The 18512-nt window shown below is 39.8% G+C and overlaps 1 protein-coding gene and 1 long non-coding RNA gene across 4 annotated transcripts; both read left to right on the top strand.

The window, feature by feature from the left end:
* Window positions 1–219: 219 nt before the first annotated feature.
* ssr1 (signal sequence receptor, alpha) lies at window positions 220–6647 on the top strand. 3 transcript variants are annotated; one of them, XM_079181384.1, is made up of 10 exons: window positions 220–358; window positions 1343–1470; window positions 2057–2147; window positions 2465–2568; window positions 3165–3323; window positions 3973–4049; window positions 4125–4203; window positions 4395–4488; window positions 5194–5208; window positions 5468–6647. In XM_079181384.1, exons 1-10 carry the CDS (start codon window positions 289–291, stop codon window positions 5533–5535), a joined length of 885 nt encoding a protein of 294 aa, XP_079037510.1. In that variant the 5' UTR covers window positions 220–288; the 3' UTR covers window positions 5536–6647. The 3 variants fall into 3 exon arrangements, with proteins under 3 accessions (XP_079037510.1, XP_079037509.1, XP_079037511.1); XM_079181383.1 differs by having other exon boundaries at window positions 2051–2147; XM_079181385.1 differs by lacking the exon at window positions 5194–5208 and having other exon boundaries at window positions 2051–2147.
* A 2075-nt stretch (window positions 6648–8722) lies between these two features.
* LOC306712217 lies at window positions 8723–11574 on the top strand. The gene is made up of 5 exons (XR_013767550.1): window positions 8723–8820; window positions 9031–9093; window positions 9674–9784; window positions 10512–10575; window positions 10650–11574. It is a non-coding gene; the product is annotated as an uncharacterized lncRNA (long non-coding RNA).
* Window positions 11575–18512: the final 6938 nt, after the last annotated feature.

Raw genomic sequence — 18512 nt, 5'->3', positions numbered from 1 at the left:
ACCTGAACACAGAGTCCTCTTAATGTTCCTCTTTAAATAAATGCTTCAAACTAGTCTTAGTTTGACCCCAACTAGTTAACGACGCCTAACCACAACGTAACCAAAGTTGCCGCGGACAGGGTTAAGAGAGGGACAATCTGAACGGGTAACAGACTTCATCACAACACCTATTGGTCCGTATCTTTTGCGCATGCGTTGTTATAATAATAGTACCGGAAGCGGCTCTCACACAGCCTGGCTGTCTCTCTACACACTGACTGAGAAAACGCACTGATTTCGCCTTCAAAAATGATGAAGTGTCTCCCTAAACTGTTGCTGCTCGCGCTGTTAGCCTTCCCGGCCACCCTCCTCATCAAAGGTAAGTCTTAAATATGGCGGCTCGCGGTGGTTGAGCTGTTTTTAATTAGCTAATGAGCTTCAACATGCTAGTTTTAGCTAGCTCGGCTAACGGAAAGCCGTTGACATGTGCTAGCTCAAAGTAACTGGATATATAAAAACGAGGTGCTTTTTCACTCTTCCGTGGAGTTTATAACATATTTAAATGAATTGCTCTCTTATTTTCTATGTTTAATAGTTGACGTTTATAATACACCGTGTGCAAATTCATGCCGTTTATCCGCCTGCTTAGACTGACGTGTCCTTAGCCTGTTAGCTGTTAGTCTCGGAGCTAACTAGCTCTGTTAGCTGTTAGCCTCGGAGCTAAGTAGCTCCGTTAGCTGTCACTCAGTCATCTCAGAGGTAAATATTGTACTCTTTACTGTACTACATCTCAGAAACAGTTTGTGATAAACTGAAGGGTGAAGTGTTCCTTCATGTGTTGATGTTGAATGTTTGTGATAAACTGAAGGATGAAGTGTTCCGTTATGTGTTGAATGTTTGTGATAAACTGAAGGATGAAGTGTTCCTTCATGTGTTGATGTTGAATGTTTGTGATAAACTGAAGGATGAAGTGTTCCTTTATGCGTTGATGTTGAATGTTTGTGATAAACTGAAGGATGAAGTGTTCCTTCATGTGTTGATGTTGAATGTTTGTGATAAACTGAAGGATGAAGTGTTCCGTTATGTGTTGAATGTTTGTGATAAACTGAAGGATGAAGTGTTCCGTTATGTGTTGAATGTTTGTGATAAACTGAAGGATGAAGTGTTCCGTTATGTGTTGAATGTTTGTGATAAACTGAAGGATGAAGTGTTCCTTCATGTGTTGATGTTGAATGTTTGTGATAAACTGAAGGATGAAGTGTTCCTTCATGTGTTGATGTTGAATGTTTGTGATAAACTGAAGGATGAAGTGTTATGTGTTGATGTTGAATGGTTTATTTTATTTTGAACAATGCTCCATCAGGGCCGATGGCGAGCGCCCAGGACCTGACTGAGGATGAGGAGGCTGAGGCCGTGGATGAAGATGTCGTGGATGACGTGACGGACGAAGACGACGAGGCCGAAGTGGAAGACGACGAGAACGTAGAGCTGGTGAGCTAAAGAAAACATAATCATCACATCGTTAGTATGATTCTTTCTCTTTTAAAACATCATTCATCTGTTGTTACGCTGGAGGGATTTAATGTGATTAAACACGTGGATTATTTAGTTAATATGAACATCTTTAGTTATTTTCTTTTTTTAAATGCTTCTCTGTTTATAATTATAGTTTTAAAAGTCAACAGACAGGAAGTTTGACAATCTTGGTCTTGAAGCTAAAATTCTGCTAATATGAGTATTTTTAGCCTTTTCTATGAGTTTTAAATTAAATATCTTTTTAACCGTCAGACAAAAACTCTTTCACTCTACTTCTTCTTCATCTTCTCCTCCTCCTTTTCTGCCGTTTTATAAACTCAAAAAGTGAAAATCATTTTCTAATTAAAGTCCCGGTAGCTCATTCACATTGTATCGTAGAGAATCAGAAAGCTGTTGACATTTTATTTTCGGCACATTTGGGTTAATTAGTGGAGTTAAAAACTGTTTCTTGAGAGAAGGAAAACGATGTGAACGAGTGAGGAGATTACCTCACATGAGGCTCCTGTTGAAGTTAAACTTGTGTTTTTGTTCGTAGACGGAGGAAAAAGAAGAAGAAGAAGAGGAAGCGTTGGTCGGAGAAGTGAAGGCTTCTCCCAACGCTGACACCACCATCCTCTTCGTCAAAGGAGACGGTAAGAACTCTTTTCCTCTGAAGAGAAGTATAAGAGCCGGTCGAATCCTCTAAATGCAGAGGAAAGGTGCCTCAATGCCTCCTTTCTTATCTCCTCAAGCAAAGGAAACACTGGGCCTTCCTTAATGAAAGGAAAGGAGATAGTGCCGCCCCACAATTTAAATTAAATTCCAATGTTGGTAATGAAGGTTAAGATCATCTTTGACCACAGCTCTGGTGAAACTAGACGTCAGTAAAGGAAACACAATATTTCAGACGTGTAACGGCTCCTCCTTCATCTTCTTCTTCTCCTCCTCTCTCCTCCTTCTTCTTCTTCAGACTTCCCTGCCAACGAGATCGTGAAGTTCCTCCTCGGTTTCTCCAACAAAGGACCAGAGAACTTCGTAGTTGAGTCTCTGGACGCCTCCTTCCGTTACCCACAGGTAGGTCCTCCTCCAACCACGACCTTTAACCTCTCAGGACAACCAATCAGTGTTTAGACCAACAGGAGGAGCGCTAGTAACGTTAGCAGCACCACTAACGGCTAACCAGCGGAGGTTCACTTCAGTGACATCATGATGCCTTCAGGCTCTGCTCAGTGAACATGAGTACTGGCTGAAGCTACATTGTAACGTCATCATGATGTGTTCACATGTCATCTGTAAAATGTAGTTTTGGTGATAAACTAGAATGAATCCAGTAGTTTGAAGATGTTTTCACATGAATATGAAACAGATATTAGAGATGAATTATGAAGCTTTAAACACATTATTATACTTCTAATAGATCAATTAAAATACAATCTTTTACTTCATAATCGTTTCAATTGTGTGTTTTTATGCAAAAAACTATAAATGATTTAAAGTAAAAGGAAACGTGATGATAACAGATATTTTAGTCTCGTAGCTATAAACCTGTGAGAGATTCTAGTAAACATGAATAAAAACTGATGTTATCGACATTTCATATTATGACTTCTCTATTCGTGAGTTGAGCGCTCCAGATAAGAATCTTCTTTCTCTTCTCCTCCTCCTCTCAGGATTACCAGTTCTACATCCAGAACTTCACGGCCCTCCAGCTCGGCATCGCGGTCCCGGCCTTCAAACAGGCGACCTTTGAGTACTCCTTCATCCCAGCGGAGCCGATGGGCGGGCGGCCGTTCGGACTCGTCATCAACCTCAACTACAAGGACGGAAACGTGAGACGTCCCAGCTCGTAGCTCATTATCGTGTATCATCTCTAGCTTCTAGAGGTGTGACGTGTCTGTTTGTAACCTCCACTATAGAGAGGAGGGATTATAATTATCTGTAAATATCTCATATAAATAAACTACTTTATTACCTTTTATACAAACCTGTAATGGAACAAGTTAAGTATTATAAAGAAACAAAGGTTGAAGATCCTGTTAACTGTTTAATTTGGGAGCTAAATATTTACTAAAATGTAGATTTTAAGGACTTCCTGTCTCTAAAGAGGCTCAAAACGAACTGAAATCCCCCGACGTGTAAATCAGTGAACTATTTGTCGTCTTCCCGTGTGAAAGGCTCTGCAGGGCGGAGCTTAACGTCTTGTTTTAACCCTTTAAAGGCATCATTTAACCTTTTAGATTTGATGAAACGTGTCGATCGTGCAGTTCTTCTGTTTGTTGTGTTAAGAAAAAGATCAAAAGAACTTCTTTCTGTCTTCTATAAAGTTTTTAAAAATCATCAGACGTGAAGTTTGACTCGCTGGCATCAAACGTGAGATTTGTCTTTGATCACGTAGTTCTGATCTCCGACCGTCCGTCAGACCTTCTGGAGTAAAAGGAAACCTTTATGAATCGTTCTGCGTCTCTTTTCGTTCTGCAGGGAAACATCTTCCAGGACGCCGTGTTCAACCAGACGGTCACCGTCACGGAGCGAGAGGACGGACTAGACGGAGAGACGTGAGTGATGACGTCATGTTTATTTAATTGTTCTGCGTCTCTGCCGTCGTTTATTCTTTCTTCTCCGTCGCTCAGGATCTTCTTGTACGTCTTCCTGTCGGGCCTCGGGCTGCTGGTCGTCGTCGGTCTTCACCAGCTGATGGAGTCCAGAAAGGTACGAATATTTAAAACACAAACGTCTGTGAGACGTCTCATGGAAAGGAAACGATCATTTATCTGTGAAAAATACAAAACATTCACCGAAATGTAAGAATGTGCTGAACTCTGTGTGTCTCTGGTCTGTTGTCACATGACTGTTTACAGACTGAATGATTCATTATTATATTTCTACCCGTTTGTTCTCAGAGGAGACGTCCGGCTGCAAAGGTGGAGATGGGAACTTCAAGTCACAACGATGTCGACCTCAGCTGGATCCCTCAGGAAACACTCAACCAGATCAGTAGGTCACTCTGACTCACTCCTCCACTCACTCTCCTTCTCTCTCACTCTCCTTCTCTCTCTCCTCTTTCTCTCACTCTCCTTCTCTCTCTCCTCTTTCTCTCACTCTTCTCTCTCTTTCACTCTCCTTCACTTTCTCTCACTCTTCTCTCTCTCCTTCTCTCTCTCTCACTCTAATTCTCTCACTCTCCTCTCACTCCTCTCTCTCACTCTCTCTTTCACTCTCCTTCACTTTCTCTCTCTCACTCCTCTCTCTCACTCTTCTCTCACTCTCCGCGCTCCTTCTCACTCCTCTACACACTCTTCGTCTCACACACCACTAACTTATTAAAGTACATCATTAAGAGCTGAGCTAGTCGGCACATTTAGTTTTTTTAAGACGTTAATATTTCCCAAACTAAGAAGTTATTTTTGGTGTTTGACAGTAAATCACAGTAAACGATATGAACGAGCTTATTGCTTATTTTAATGCGTTGAAGGCTTCAGAAGTCGACTTTTCTTTAATTTGTAATAAAGTATAGAACAATCGCTTCACGATGAAGAAACGTTTTTCCTCTTTCATCTCGTTGATGTTTTCTCTCCTCACAGAATCAGCTGACGTTTGTTTCTCTTCCTGTTTCACCTTTAACCTCACTGTGCATGAGGTCACTCACTCTCTCCTTGTTTCCTCTCTCCTCCTTCCTCGCTGTCATGTTTACCTCTTCAGTGCAGAGTCGCAGAGGTGAGGTCTGCTCTCTGTGTGTGTGTGTGTGTGTGTGTGTGTGTGTGTGTGTGTGTGTGTGTGTGTGTAGGTAGGAGTGTGTCTGTGTGTAGGTAGGAGTGTGTGTGTGAGTGTAGGTAGGTAGGAGTGTGTTAATAGGTGTGTGTAAATGCAGTGCTGATGTTTCTCACTTTTGCAAATGGAGCTTGTTAGCGGTACAGATGCTTTATTAAATGCTGTGTTGAGCGTTTCTGACTCAGCGTTTCTCTTTCTCTCTCAGACAAAGCGTCTCCAAAGAGATCTCCTCGCAAGAGGAACCAGAAACGCTCCGCCGGCTCGGACGAGTGACGGGCGCCGTGAGCACACGGTGGTGAAACCACACCACCGGTGAAGGAGGAGGAAGATGATGATGAGGAGGAGGAGGGTGAAGAGGAGGAGCAGGGCCACACTCTGTCCTCTCTACTGAAAAACTTTAACCAGTGCCAAGCACAGCAACGGCTGGCTCTCTACTTAAAGCTTAGAAACTGTTGAACACACACACACACACACACACACACACACACACACACACACACACACACACACACACACACACACCTGTTTTTGACAGTTTATCCGTCAGAAGTGAAACGGTTCCTAAAACAGGTGTCTTGTGTTTAAACGGCACGTTGTTCTCTGACGGTTGTTTGTTGACGCTGATCGTGTGATTGTTGGTTTACTTCCCTCTCTGCTGGAGACTAAAACTAAAAGTAGAAAAGTCAAAGAACAAAGGAGCCAACACGTCTGAAATGTCTCCATTCCCTCTTTTATTGGTCTGATGAGACCTTGAACTGAACATCTTTGACTTTAGGACGTAATAATAATCTGATCAGATGCTCTGCAGACGTTGCAGCTCCGCTCTAGTGAGCACAGGAGACGCTTTGACTCGCTTCACTGTCTGTTCATCACGTCCTTGCAGACTTTATAAACGACACGTAGCAGTCTTCATCCTGCAGACGGCAGGAAGTGAGTTGACATGGAGGCGGCTTGCAGGAGCGTTTGGTGTTCTGTGAGGTTTTGATGCGACATCGTCCGTTTCACTGCGACGCTTCAGTCGACGCCTCCAGACTTCTGTCGTAACCTTTGTTGTGGACGGGAGAAACGAGCATCGCTGTGAATCTAAAGATCTTTTATTCCCTGAGATCGTGAGCAGGAAGTGAGCGGGAGATCGACGGCCCTTTAAACCCTGAACTCATCATCACGAGCCAGCTCTGACGCTGTGTGCCTGTTTTTCTACGTCTCTCGTCTGTAAAATGTCCGAACTTCTGTTTTCTGTTCAAAATCAGAACGACAATAATTTGAGTCTTTTTGTTTTCTTTGAATTGTGAAACCAACTGGCTGAAGCACTGGTGTAAATACTGTCTGATGGATGAGAGCAGAACTTACTGAGCTAATTTATTTGAGTGACAGATTGGGTTTAAACGGGGGGGCGGGGGGGATGTTTGTGCACTGTTTTTTATTATTTCACCACTAGGGGGCGACACGACTCTCTCTAGGACCTGGTTCTAGAGTTTAGTCCTTTTTCAAAGCTCCGTGTCTCCGGAGGGCGGAGCTTAAGTCTCTTTCTAAAATAAACGGGGCTGTCATTCAGAGAAACATGCTAATACTTTTTATTTGCTTTTAAATGTGCAGGAAATAAACTTTGATGATTTGCTGTCGGCTCCGTTTCTATTTCTTTCTGCTCATTTTAATCTGATTTCACTGGAACTCGATGTTACAAACAGTTAATGGAAATAAATCACATGAAGCTGCAAGTAAAGCTTAAAGAATCGGGCATTAATAATCCAACTCTTGATTAATCGTCACTTTTAGTGCAAAAATGTCAAACATGATTTTAGCTCCTCACAGGTGGTGATGTGCTGATTTACTTAATAAATATTACACTTTAATATTTTAACATCTTTAGGTTTTGAATTGTTCGTCGGGCAAAATGTGGAATTTGTAGATTTTACTTTAGTCTCCAGAAAACAGCTGTTTTTAAATATATTTTGCATGAATATAAGGTGATAAATGCTCATGATTTTAGTTACTGTGGATTTTTAAAATAAATAGTTCTTATTTTAGCTTCCTGCTGCAAATAAACGTTGAAATGAACAAACATTTAACAAACGATACGGACTTTAATTGTCTCTCTTACTTCAACATTTCTGTAATTTATCTCAGATTTCTTGTTTCCACTTGAAGTGATCTGAGTATTAAAGGAGTCGTGTTTCAGTCACGTGACGCCTTCAAACCGGTTTATTTGTTCCACAAGAAAGAAAAAGATGTGACGCTCATGTAATGAATGTCAAAGTTCCAGAGAAACGTTCAGCGTGACTTAAAGAATGTGATTTAAGATGTTGCACAAGTGTTGAAGGTGTAATTACCTCGATCGGTGACGCTCGTTACATCATTGCTTCCTTCAGGAATGAATTCTTCCAGCAACACGGATTCAAAGTGTTTCACAGTCGTATTAGAAAGTGGTGCCAAAGAATGCTTTTGGAACAAAGCGTGTGACGTTCTTTCCCTTTTGTTGTGACAGCGGGAGGAGGAAGTGAAATGCACCACTCGTACTAGTAGTTTATCGAGGACACTTGGCTGCTCTCCCATCAGATCAGTTGAAGGTGTGGAAACGAGAGCTGATCTGAGTTCAGTCTGCGATGACCGAAGAGAAGCTGGAGTCCAAACTGCTTCAGAGTCTGAGCTTCACTTTAGATGTGTTGAGCTTCATGTGACCCCGTTCACCCCGAGAGACAAAGATCAGACTGTTGGAGGAAATACTCTCGTATTCCTGAGTCTGTCTCTTTGTAGTCGTAATGCATCTGTGTCTCTTTGTGGTAGTTTTGTATCTCTTTAGTGTCTCTTTGTGGTAGTTTTGTATCTCTTTAGTGTCTCTTTGTGGTAGTTTTGCATCTCTTTAGTGTCTCTTTGTGGTAGTTTTGCATCTCTTTAGTGTCTCTTTGTGGTAGTTTTGCATCTCTTTAGTGTCTCTTTGTGGTAGTTTTGTATCTCTTTAGTGTCTCTTTGTGGTAGTTTTGTATCCCTTTGAAGTCTCTCTTCGTGTCATGTTGTACCGGGTACCTTAGTAATCCCTCCCTGGTTGTGAATGAACCAAAGCTGGACTGTGTAGTTAAATGTCTAAAGGAAACAGAGTGTGTTGGTCTGATCAGAGGATCTAAGACCATGATCAGGTTTATGATATATATTTTGGGTAAAACATTAAAACCAATCCGACATTTCATAGAAAACCAAAGTCCATTCTCACCATTAAAACCCTGAATAACATGCTGTCAACAGAAGAAGCTGCTTCTTCCAGTCTGTACCTGAACACAACATTCAGAAGTATAAACACATGGGATGTGATGGCCCAGTTTATATTACACTTCCTTGAATGGTTCCCGTGTCGGTCTCATTGGTTAATCTGTGTTTATGTGGTGACAAAGGAACAAATCTATTTTTAGAGACGAGAGGCTGAAGGTATTAAAGTAGAGCAGAGAGGCAAAGTCCAGACAGACCCACTTCACGGATCCGTCCACATGGAACTACTCTCAAACTACTGAGGAAAAGGAGTTTTTTGCAAAATGCTAATCCGTATTTGGAGGAAAAGGAAGACAGGTAAAGACTTCTTCTCTCCTGGAATAAAGACGTAGATAAAGTGCTTCCTGTCTAAAGTAAAAGACTCTTTAATGCCCAGTTCTAGTCCATTAGGACAGTAAAAGCATCGGCGTGTTCTCACAGTGAGTTTCAGTGGAAAGTATTTGTAGATTGCAGCGTGTACTTCCAGTACCACATGTTTTGCTGACACACCTTTCTGTTGTACTTCAGGTACAACATGAGGCTCTGTGAGGAGTCCAGGACCAGCCAGCGCCTCCAGCACCGGCCTGCAGGGTGAGACACGTTTTACAGACATTTAATACGTACATATACATATATACTGTATATATGTATATATATATACAGTATATATACATAGTCAGAGACTTTATGATAACAGAAGATAATTTAACCAGAGCACAGATATAACATATCAAATATCAATAAGGTGAAAGTCCAACATTTACAATTTACATTTTAAAACTGAAATCAAATCAATGTTCACAATAAACAGATTCATCTTTGCATTTCTTTGTAATATTAAAACCTGTGAAGCCTCATGTTTCCAGTGTTGATGAAAAACTGCAGTTAATTACAAGTTATTAGTTGAAAGGAAGTTGTTTTTATTTGTTATTTCCTGGTGTTCTGTGTATTTTGTACGGTGGCCCTGAGCGCTCACTTCTTTTTCTTTTATTTCTTTTCTGTCTTTTAAAGCATTTCTAACACTTTTAAAGTCAAACAAGTTTAGTTTTTAAACAATAAAACACACACTGGCTGATTGTGTTGTTGTTAGCGAATGTCAGATGGATGTTGATTCATAACTGACTTCATGACGACATTTTACTGTTTAAGTTCATTAAAAACTGTCTTTCAGTGACGAGCAACAGATCGACGGAGAGAAGTGTCCGACCGCCGTTCATCTCCTGATGAAACAGAATCAACAGCTGATCGACGTCAACTTCAACCCGGAACCTTCGGCCACAAAGTGAGATCAGTGGAAGCGATTAGCTTAGCTTAGCATAAAGGCTGGAAGCGGAGGGAAACGGCTAGCCTCTGTCTGTCACGTGAACAAAATGACGGCAAGATTTAAAAGATGTAAATACGTCTTTCTGGAAGCGCAAGTTTAATATTCTTGTACTTCACTCGAGTACTTCCGTTTTATGATACTACATTTTATAATATACGTTTTTTACTTTGCAAAACTATTGTTTTTTTGTGTAAAAACCATAAAAGAGTTATGACATGTGATGCTTATATGCTTATATAAGATGTGGTTCTTTCTCAACCATGAACCGTTAGCCGTTGCATTCGCAAAAATGCTAAATTAACATAATATATTAAAATATAAGATGGCGGCCATTCCCCTGCACTATGAGTCTGATACTACGTTTGTACTTTTACACAAGTAAAGTTTGTATTTCGGGACTTTTACTCACAACGGAGTGTTTTTAAACTGTCGCTATCTGGAGACTTCCTCTTTTGTTTTTTGCAGAGCCAGGCTAACAGTTTCCACCGGTTTCCAGTCTTTATGCTAAGCTAAGCTAAACTATTGGCAAGAACGCCTATTATCAAAATATTGAACCATTTCTTGAAGTTTTAACTGTTATTTTCCAGTTCATAAGTTTAAATATCAGCTCTCTCAGAATTTAAAATGTAGTTTGTAATTTTATAAAAACAACTAAAATGGTGGATGTGTGTAAATGTGATTTCAGACTTGTGTGCACGAGGAAGATGAGTAAAGATTTTCCTCCGGCTCTCTAGACTCTGAGCGCTTCGGTAAGTTCACGTCTCGTTGTTCATGTTACGACATCTTTCCTTCAGAATTTAAATGATGGAAATTTATTCCCCAGAAGGCTGTGACGCTGTCGAGAGGAGTGAGAGGAGTGAATTCTTGAGGAGCGACTCGATGGGAAACACGTTGAACTGCAGCCGGACGAAGCTGCTCCTTGAATGACTTCATGAGTTTCCTGTTTCTAAAACGTTCATTTGTATATAAAATGTTAATTTAGTTTCAGAAATGACGCTGAGAGCGGAGCAAAGAGGATTACGCGCTAAACACTCATAGAACCGGGGTTACATCCAGATAACCTAAAGCCCGTCTGTGTAGAATCTTAATGTGATTATATCATCTATTAAATATGTTTTTATTTTTAAAAACAGTCGTGCAAATAAAGCACATAGGAGCTTTTAAAAGTAATCATAATCCAGTATTTCTGTCTTCTAGAAATCACGTTTATGTTCAACTAAGGAGCCATAATGTTGACTTTATTACGTTTTATATCAACATAATGACAATATGTTATTAATTAACATATTTAATCTCTTTTCATATCCGTTCTTTCAATACTGCTGCATTGTTACACTTTGTTATATTTAGGGAAACATGACCACAACTTGTTTATTAGCATTTAACCGGAGAAATGATCTTTAATAACTTTATGCTTCTGTTGCCTGAATCTAAACACAAAGACTCGAAACATAATATTAAAGCTTAATTCACTCAGAAATAAATAAACGTACTTAAAGCGCATCATTGGAAACAATTTAGTGCAATAAAAACTTCATTTATAGGAAAACATTTTACAGATCATTCACTGAATTCTTTATTGTTCTTTTATGCTGAAATCTTCTGCTTCAATGTTTCATCTTCTTTACTTTCGTCATGTTGTTGATTTGATTTGTTTTAAATAATCTTTAAAATCACAACCGAGAAGTTCACCGTTACATTTCAAGACTAAACGAAGCGTTTATACAGAATGATCACTTCTCTATATATATTATATATATATTATATATATTATATATATATAATATATATATAATATATATAATATATATATTATATATATATTATATATAATATATATATAATATATATAATATATATAATATATATATTATATATATTATATATATATAATATATATATTATATATATATATTATATATATAATATATATAATATATATATATTATATATATATTATATATATAATATATATATTATATATATTATATATATAATATATATAATATATATATATTATATATATATTATATATATATATAATATATATATAATATATATAATATATATAATATATATATTATATATATTATATATATATACTTACATTAATGAGAGAAATGGCTGCATTATTCAGCCTCAGGCATGAAAACACAAATGTATCCGTTTGATAATAAACTCCGTTTATGCAAACTGTTGGATAAAGTTCAGTAAAGAGTTGTTTCTCTTGTGAAACCTTATTTAGTTATTTTCTGTTTGTTTACGTTTGTTCTTCTGGTTTCAGGAACATTTCTGAATTGAAGAATTCATCTTTAGAAACGTGTTTTTAGTCATTTATTGTTTATTGTTGGTGCTTTGATGTAAAGCTTGAGAGTTAAATAAGATGTATGATTATAATAATAATATTCATTGTTATTATTTGATGATCTTAACGAGATGTCGGCTTCTATGAAAGACAAAGTATGAAAACAAATCAGCTTCATGAGGAACAATAAACATAATAATCTTTCTCTTCATGTGATGGTTTGATTGGTGGTCCAGCTGTAAACGTGTCTTCACTTTGTGTTTCATCACTAATCTAAGAGACATTAATACAAACTATACTATACTAATATACTAACTTTAACCACTTTATTAAACGTGTTGTTCAAGCATGAACTTGTTGTTTTTATTGTCGTTGTTTGAGAAGAATATCGTATTAAAAATGAGTCAATAATTCACATTTTCTTACAGTAAAACATATTTCTGTTATTTATGAAACTCAAATAATCAGTTCTGATATTATACGTTCAGAAGTTAACAATAGATTTTTATTTGTAATGATTTGAAGCAGCGGTGGTGGAAAATAACAGAGTACATTTACTGAAGTACTGGACTGAAGTACACTTTGAAGGTACTTGTACATTAATCTGGTGACTTTACAGATTCACATTCATGACGATAAATATAATCAGAAGATAAATAGAATGTTTAACCACAGCTTCAGATGTGATGAGACATTTAGCAGCTAGAACATTGAGGCAATACACACAGTAATACAATAATATATGTATATATATATATATATATATATATATATATATATATTTGTACTTTTGAATGCAGGACTTTTACTCGTAACTGAGTATTTCCACCTCCTGCAGTACATCTGTCCTCCAGCAGGGGGCAGCACAACTCCACACACCTTCACTCTTTCCTCTCTCCTGTCTCCTTTCCTTTCCTCTCTCCTTTCCTCTCTCCTCTTTCCTCTTTACTGTTAATCTCTTATATATTTATGACACGTACAGTTAACTGGTTTATATGTTTACATTGTTTGTTTGTTTGACACTTTTCTGATCATTTTTATTCTTCATATTTAGTTTATTTTGACTCTTTGTGTTTACAGCAGTTTGCTCTGGATGGATAAACATCAATATGTTGTTGTTGTTGTTATCAATTTTTACTGAACCACAGTATATATTATATGTTGTTGTTTACATACACACACATATATATATGTATATATGTGTATATATATATGTATATGAGTCATTTTCTGATACTTTGGCAACATTGTTTCTTTTTACTTTCATGCCAATAAACATTGAAGAGATTATTGATGTTTCTTTGTCCTGATGTCTTCTGTTATTGGTTATTAATATTTAATCATAGTTCTTCAGTAACTCTTCTGTGTACATGGTTTGACCTTCTCTCTCTTCTCTAATGAGGAGTCAGGACCAGAGAGGTGGCAACGCGAGACAGACGGGACTCAGGGCGTAACCTCGCGATACTCCCCCCCTCCTCTCTCTCTCTCGGTCCGCGTGCGTGGGGCGATCAAGCGGCGGGGATGATGGGAGTCTGGCCGGTCAGTCCTACCGACCGACCTACAGACGCGCCGACACGCAGCCAAACACTCCGGTCTGACGGGAAAACTTCTCACTTCGTTTCTCCAAAAGGTACAAAAATATGAAACTAAACAAAAGCAACAGCTGGAGCTGCGAGAGGAGAGGACTTTTATTTTGAAAGCGCGCGTGTGGTTCTTGTTAATCATCACACCTGAGAAGGAGGAGAATAAATACAAACATCAGTTAGTGTTTCCTCTCGGAGGTGGAGGAGACTTTTACCGGATCACCGGAGGATTAACGGAAGCTGGAGCCTCCGGAGGAGTAAAGAAGTTGTGAAGATGTCGGAGGAAGCGGAGCAGACGGAGTGAAGCTGCCCGGTGCGCACGTTCCTCTCTCCGGCTGGACTGAAGCGCGCCTGCCGCTCCTCATCATCACCACCATCATCATCATCATCATCATCATCATCATCATCATCATCATCGGTCTGCTTGGATGTAAAAAAACAAACAAGCTTCTTCTTCCTCTAAGATTTTCTTCAAACACTTTTACGCGGAGTTCCTGCGCTCATGGATCGGCCACCTCGCGCCTCCTCTCCGGGTGGGATGTGTCCGCTGTGATGGTGATGGTGTGACATCAAAGAAACACAAAAACAAACCCGCAGTGTTTCCAACGCAGGAGTTTCACATGTGAGTACATTCTTTGTTACTGCGTAAAGGTTTGTGGGGATGAACTCTGACCTCTTTAGTGGATCCTGACGAGACAAAAGCACCTGCGACACTGACTCTGAATCACTCCCGTTTAGCAGAAATATAAATGCTTTAATTTATCTCCAAACGCAACACAACTTCTATCAGCTGGGCACCAAATGTCCGAATGTTTCCACTTCAACATGAAGGTGAAACTACATTTAAAACTCCTGTTTCTGCGCAAAGGCGTCAGAAAATGATGCCAGTGAAGCAAATCCAATTAAGAAAAGCTCTGATTTACACATAAACTCTACAGTCAGTCAACTCGTCGCGTGGCCGATGGTTGCTGACACACTGTGGGAATATTTCTTTTGGAGACACAGACTCGGTTCTGTCCTGAAAACACGCACTTTAAAGCGCATCTCGTCTGTTTTCAGCTTCTTTCTGCCTCCAGAGACTCAGTTTCCTCTGTTCCTATGCAACACACCGCTCTGTACAGCCGAGCCGAGCCGAGCCGAGCCGTGCCGAGCCACTTTCCATTCATTAAGCGGCTCGTTCATGTAATGAGAGGAAACATTTATTTAACTGTTTTCTTCTTTGGTACAAAACTGTAATATTTTAATCTAGAAATGCGCCAAAATCAACTTTTATATAATTGATCCTTTATTGCTTTAATATTACTCTGGTGGCTGAGAACAGATTTAAACGTGTTTGTATCTCTGTAAAAATACACAACATCCCTCTAATATTCATGCTTCATGTTTTTATATTATAGAAGTATTCTTATCATATTTGCTTTATGATATAAGTACATCATCTGTGTGAGCGTGTTGCTCTCCTGTAATATTGCTCTGGTGCTGATTGGACTCTTGTGTGTTTAAACAGGTTAAATTTGTCTCATGATGCAACGCGTTTGGATTCTTTTGCATCAAATGTTTTGTCGCATCAGGAGCGTTAGTAGAAATATTTAGATGTTTGTGGATTTATTCTACAACGACAGAATATCTGTTGGCTGGAGCTTCTGATCTTCAGGCTTCTGGAAGAATCCGTCACACTCGGCTCACAGACGAAACCAAACAGCCTTCACATGATAACAGATTCTAAAATACTCTTCTTTCTTTCTCCCGGACGTCATTTAAATGACTCAAATACATAGAAGAAGTCTCATAATGACGTCTTCTATTCCTGCCATTACGGTAAAGACTCAAAAAAAAGGTAGACGAGTCGACTCTGAAGTGTCCTTGACAGCAGTCCTCTAGTTGTTGTTAACTTTAACCTCAGTGATCATTAATATACCTCTAAAAAACAATGCGTCACAGATATCAGCAACACCGGGTCTGACGAGTGTTAGTGTTAAAGCTGCATTCTCTCTAGTGACCACCAGGGGGCGACTCCTCTGGTTGTATAGAAGTCTATGAGAAAATGACTCTACTTCTCTCTTGATTTATTACCTCAGTAAACATTGTAAACATGAGTTTATGGTCTCAATCTCTAGTTTCAAGTCTTCTTCAATACAGCATGATGTTCATTTAGTAAATGATGGTCCATTTAGAGTCACACAGACCATAAAGCAGGGGATGCTTTAGGGGCGGGGCTACACCGTGATTGCTCCTCAGTCCAGATATGGTCACTTCCTGTTCACTGGTTGTAAAAAAACAAGATGGCGACGACCGTAATTGCCAAACTGGAGGCTTCAAAACATCCACAAACCAACGAGAGACGTCACCATGACGCCGTGTTGAAATCGTCGGTTGCATCTTAGTCGTTGAAAAAAGATTATTGACCGACATATTTAGTCGTATTTTTCTTCAACAAAATGAAGGAACGACTGGAGGAAAAAGGCAGAAAAGAAGAAGGAAGATTCTTCATCTTCTGCAGAATCCTACAATTCATATAAACGGTGCAGGAATCCTGAAGTCAGGAGATCTGCTGGTTCACTTCACCTCCTGACAGATTTCTAACTAATTCAGTGGAAACTTTATTCATGGGCGAAGGAGTCCGGGACTTCTTTCAGAGGGTTCCTGAATATTGCAAGATGTTTGGAACATGTTCCGGTGAATGACGTCTGTGTAGTTTGAGTCCAGTCTGGATGAAGATGCATCGATCGTTTAGCTTTTAGCTGGTGAACCTGTGAGCACAAAGCCTTTAAGTTCTTCTTCTCACCTTTTAATCCTCGTTCTGGTCTAACTACCAATACATAATGCCTCATTTGCATATTCAAACACAACATGTCAGTAAACGTGTAACACAGTAACTCTTCCTCTTAGTGTGAGTGATGAAGTGGTGAAGCTTCATGGTGATCTCTATGAGTTCATGTGTTAACTCTTCACCTGTAGAGTCTCTGAACGTCTGTAATGAACTAAACGTCTCTTTAAAGGACGTTTTCTCTCAATGAGTTCAGCAGCTCTTACACACACCAACCGTTACACGTTCACTCCTCTCTGTGTGCTGAAGGTTCACACAGCACTCACACACTCATTTATACTACATTTAGTAATAAAAACATGGAGAACACTGATTTATTTTTGGCAGTATTTTCTGATTTATGAAGTGATACAAAGAGAAATCATAAATCCTTCTGTAAAAACCTTCGACTCTAATCTGTCAACACACTGAAACAAGAATTCTGAACCTGATTTAATCTAATTTTGTTTTGGAAATTGATCTAAATTAGCACATCGTGTAATAAAACAATGCCTAATTGTCCTATTTAAACATACATTGTCAAACAAACGCATTGTCTTGATGTGAGTCATCAGCTGGGGGAGTTATCTCGTTGTTACGTTTTATTCTCCTGTAGTTTTATCGTCTTAAAGCTGAAGGTTTGTGTGAAACTTTGATTTAAGTTAAAGTTCAGACAGCTGCTGTGTCGACGCCTCAAACACCTCAAACACACGACAACAGGTGTCCCAGCGCTGCACCGCCTGCCTCGCATGCATTACATTCGTGTGTGTGTGTGTGTGTGTGTGTGTTCAGCTGAAAAGCCCCTCACGGTGTTGTGCTGTTTGTTCGTGTCGGAGCAGCAGGCCTGACCTTTTCCTGCAAACGGGCGCCCGAGACAACACGAGCTGCTGTGTGAGGGACGAGGCAGCGACATCCGTCCTGCAGGCTGAAACCAGCCTCCTGCTTATTACCTCCAACCTTTTGTGCAGCACAGTCGGCGTGTGAAACCCGAGAAAGCTGCTCTATAGCTTTCTATCGCAGGGCTTGAAACCCCCTCCTGAGTGCTTACAGTCCACCTCTCAGCGTTTGCTTTTCCTTTCATCTCCTTTTTTGTGTGTGTTTCCTTCAGTGCGTTTTCGGGGCCATTAACTCCCACCAAAGACACAAACGTTCACGTCACAGTCTGCCGAACGGGAAAGGGCCGGTTTCTGAGAACACGATGAGGAACCAAATGCTCCGGAGCGTGAGATCGGAACATCGTTCTCTAGATCTTCATCAGCTGTGTTTTAAGGAACCGAGGTTCAAACAAACCCAGTTACCAGGAAGAGATGTCGGCGCGGTACAAACGCCACTTTAACACGGACGTTCATGCAGAGCACAGAGCAGGTGAAGTAGGTAATGGACGGACTGTTACAGTGTGACGTGGTGCAGTAACAAGAGTAAAGAGAGTTCAAGAAAGACGGGTGTTACGTCAATTATGTGGTTGAATTGTTACGTTGTTGCGTCACGTTGTTGCGTCAGGTTGTTGCGTCAGGTTGTTGCGTCAGGTTGTTGCGTCAATTATTTGGTTGAATTGTCACGTTGTTGCGCTACGTTGTTGCGCTACGTTGTTGCACTACGTTGTTGCGCTACGTTGTTGCGCTACGTTTATTCCGTCAGTTATTTGGTTGAATTGTCACGTTGTTGCGCTACGTTGTTGCGCTACGTTGTTGCGCTACGTTGTTGCGCTACGTTTATTCCGTCAGTTATTTGGTTGAATTGTCACGTTGTTGCGCTACGTTGTTGCGCTACGTTGTTGCACTACGTTGTTGCGCTACGTTGTTGCGCTACGTTTATTCCGTCAGTTATTTGGTTGAATTGTCACGTTGTTGCGCTACGTTGTTGCACTACGTTGTTGCGCTACGTTGTTGCGCTACGTTTATTCCGTCAGTTATTTGGTTGAATTGTCACGTTGTTGCGCTACGTTGTTGCGCTACGTTGTTGCGCTACGTTGTTGCACTACGTTGTTGCACT

This window comes from Pholis gunnellus (genome assembly GCF_910591455.1).
Source record: "Pholis gunnellus genome assembly, chromosome: 20".
In the NCBI taxonomy this organism is placed as follows: Eukaryota; Metazoa; Chordata; class Actinopteri; order Perciformes; family Pholidae; genus Pholis; species Pholis gunnellus.
This window is presented reverse-complemented; position numbering and strand designations above follow the sequence as displayed.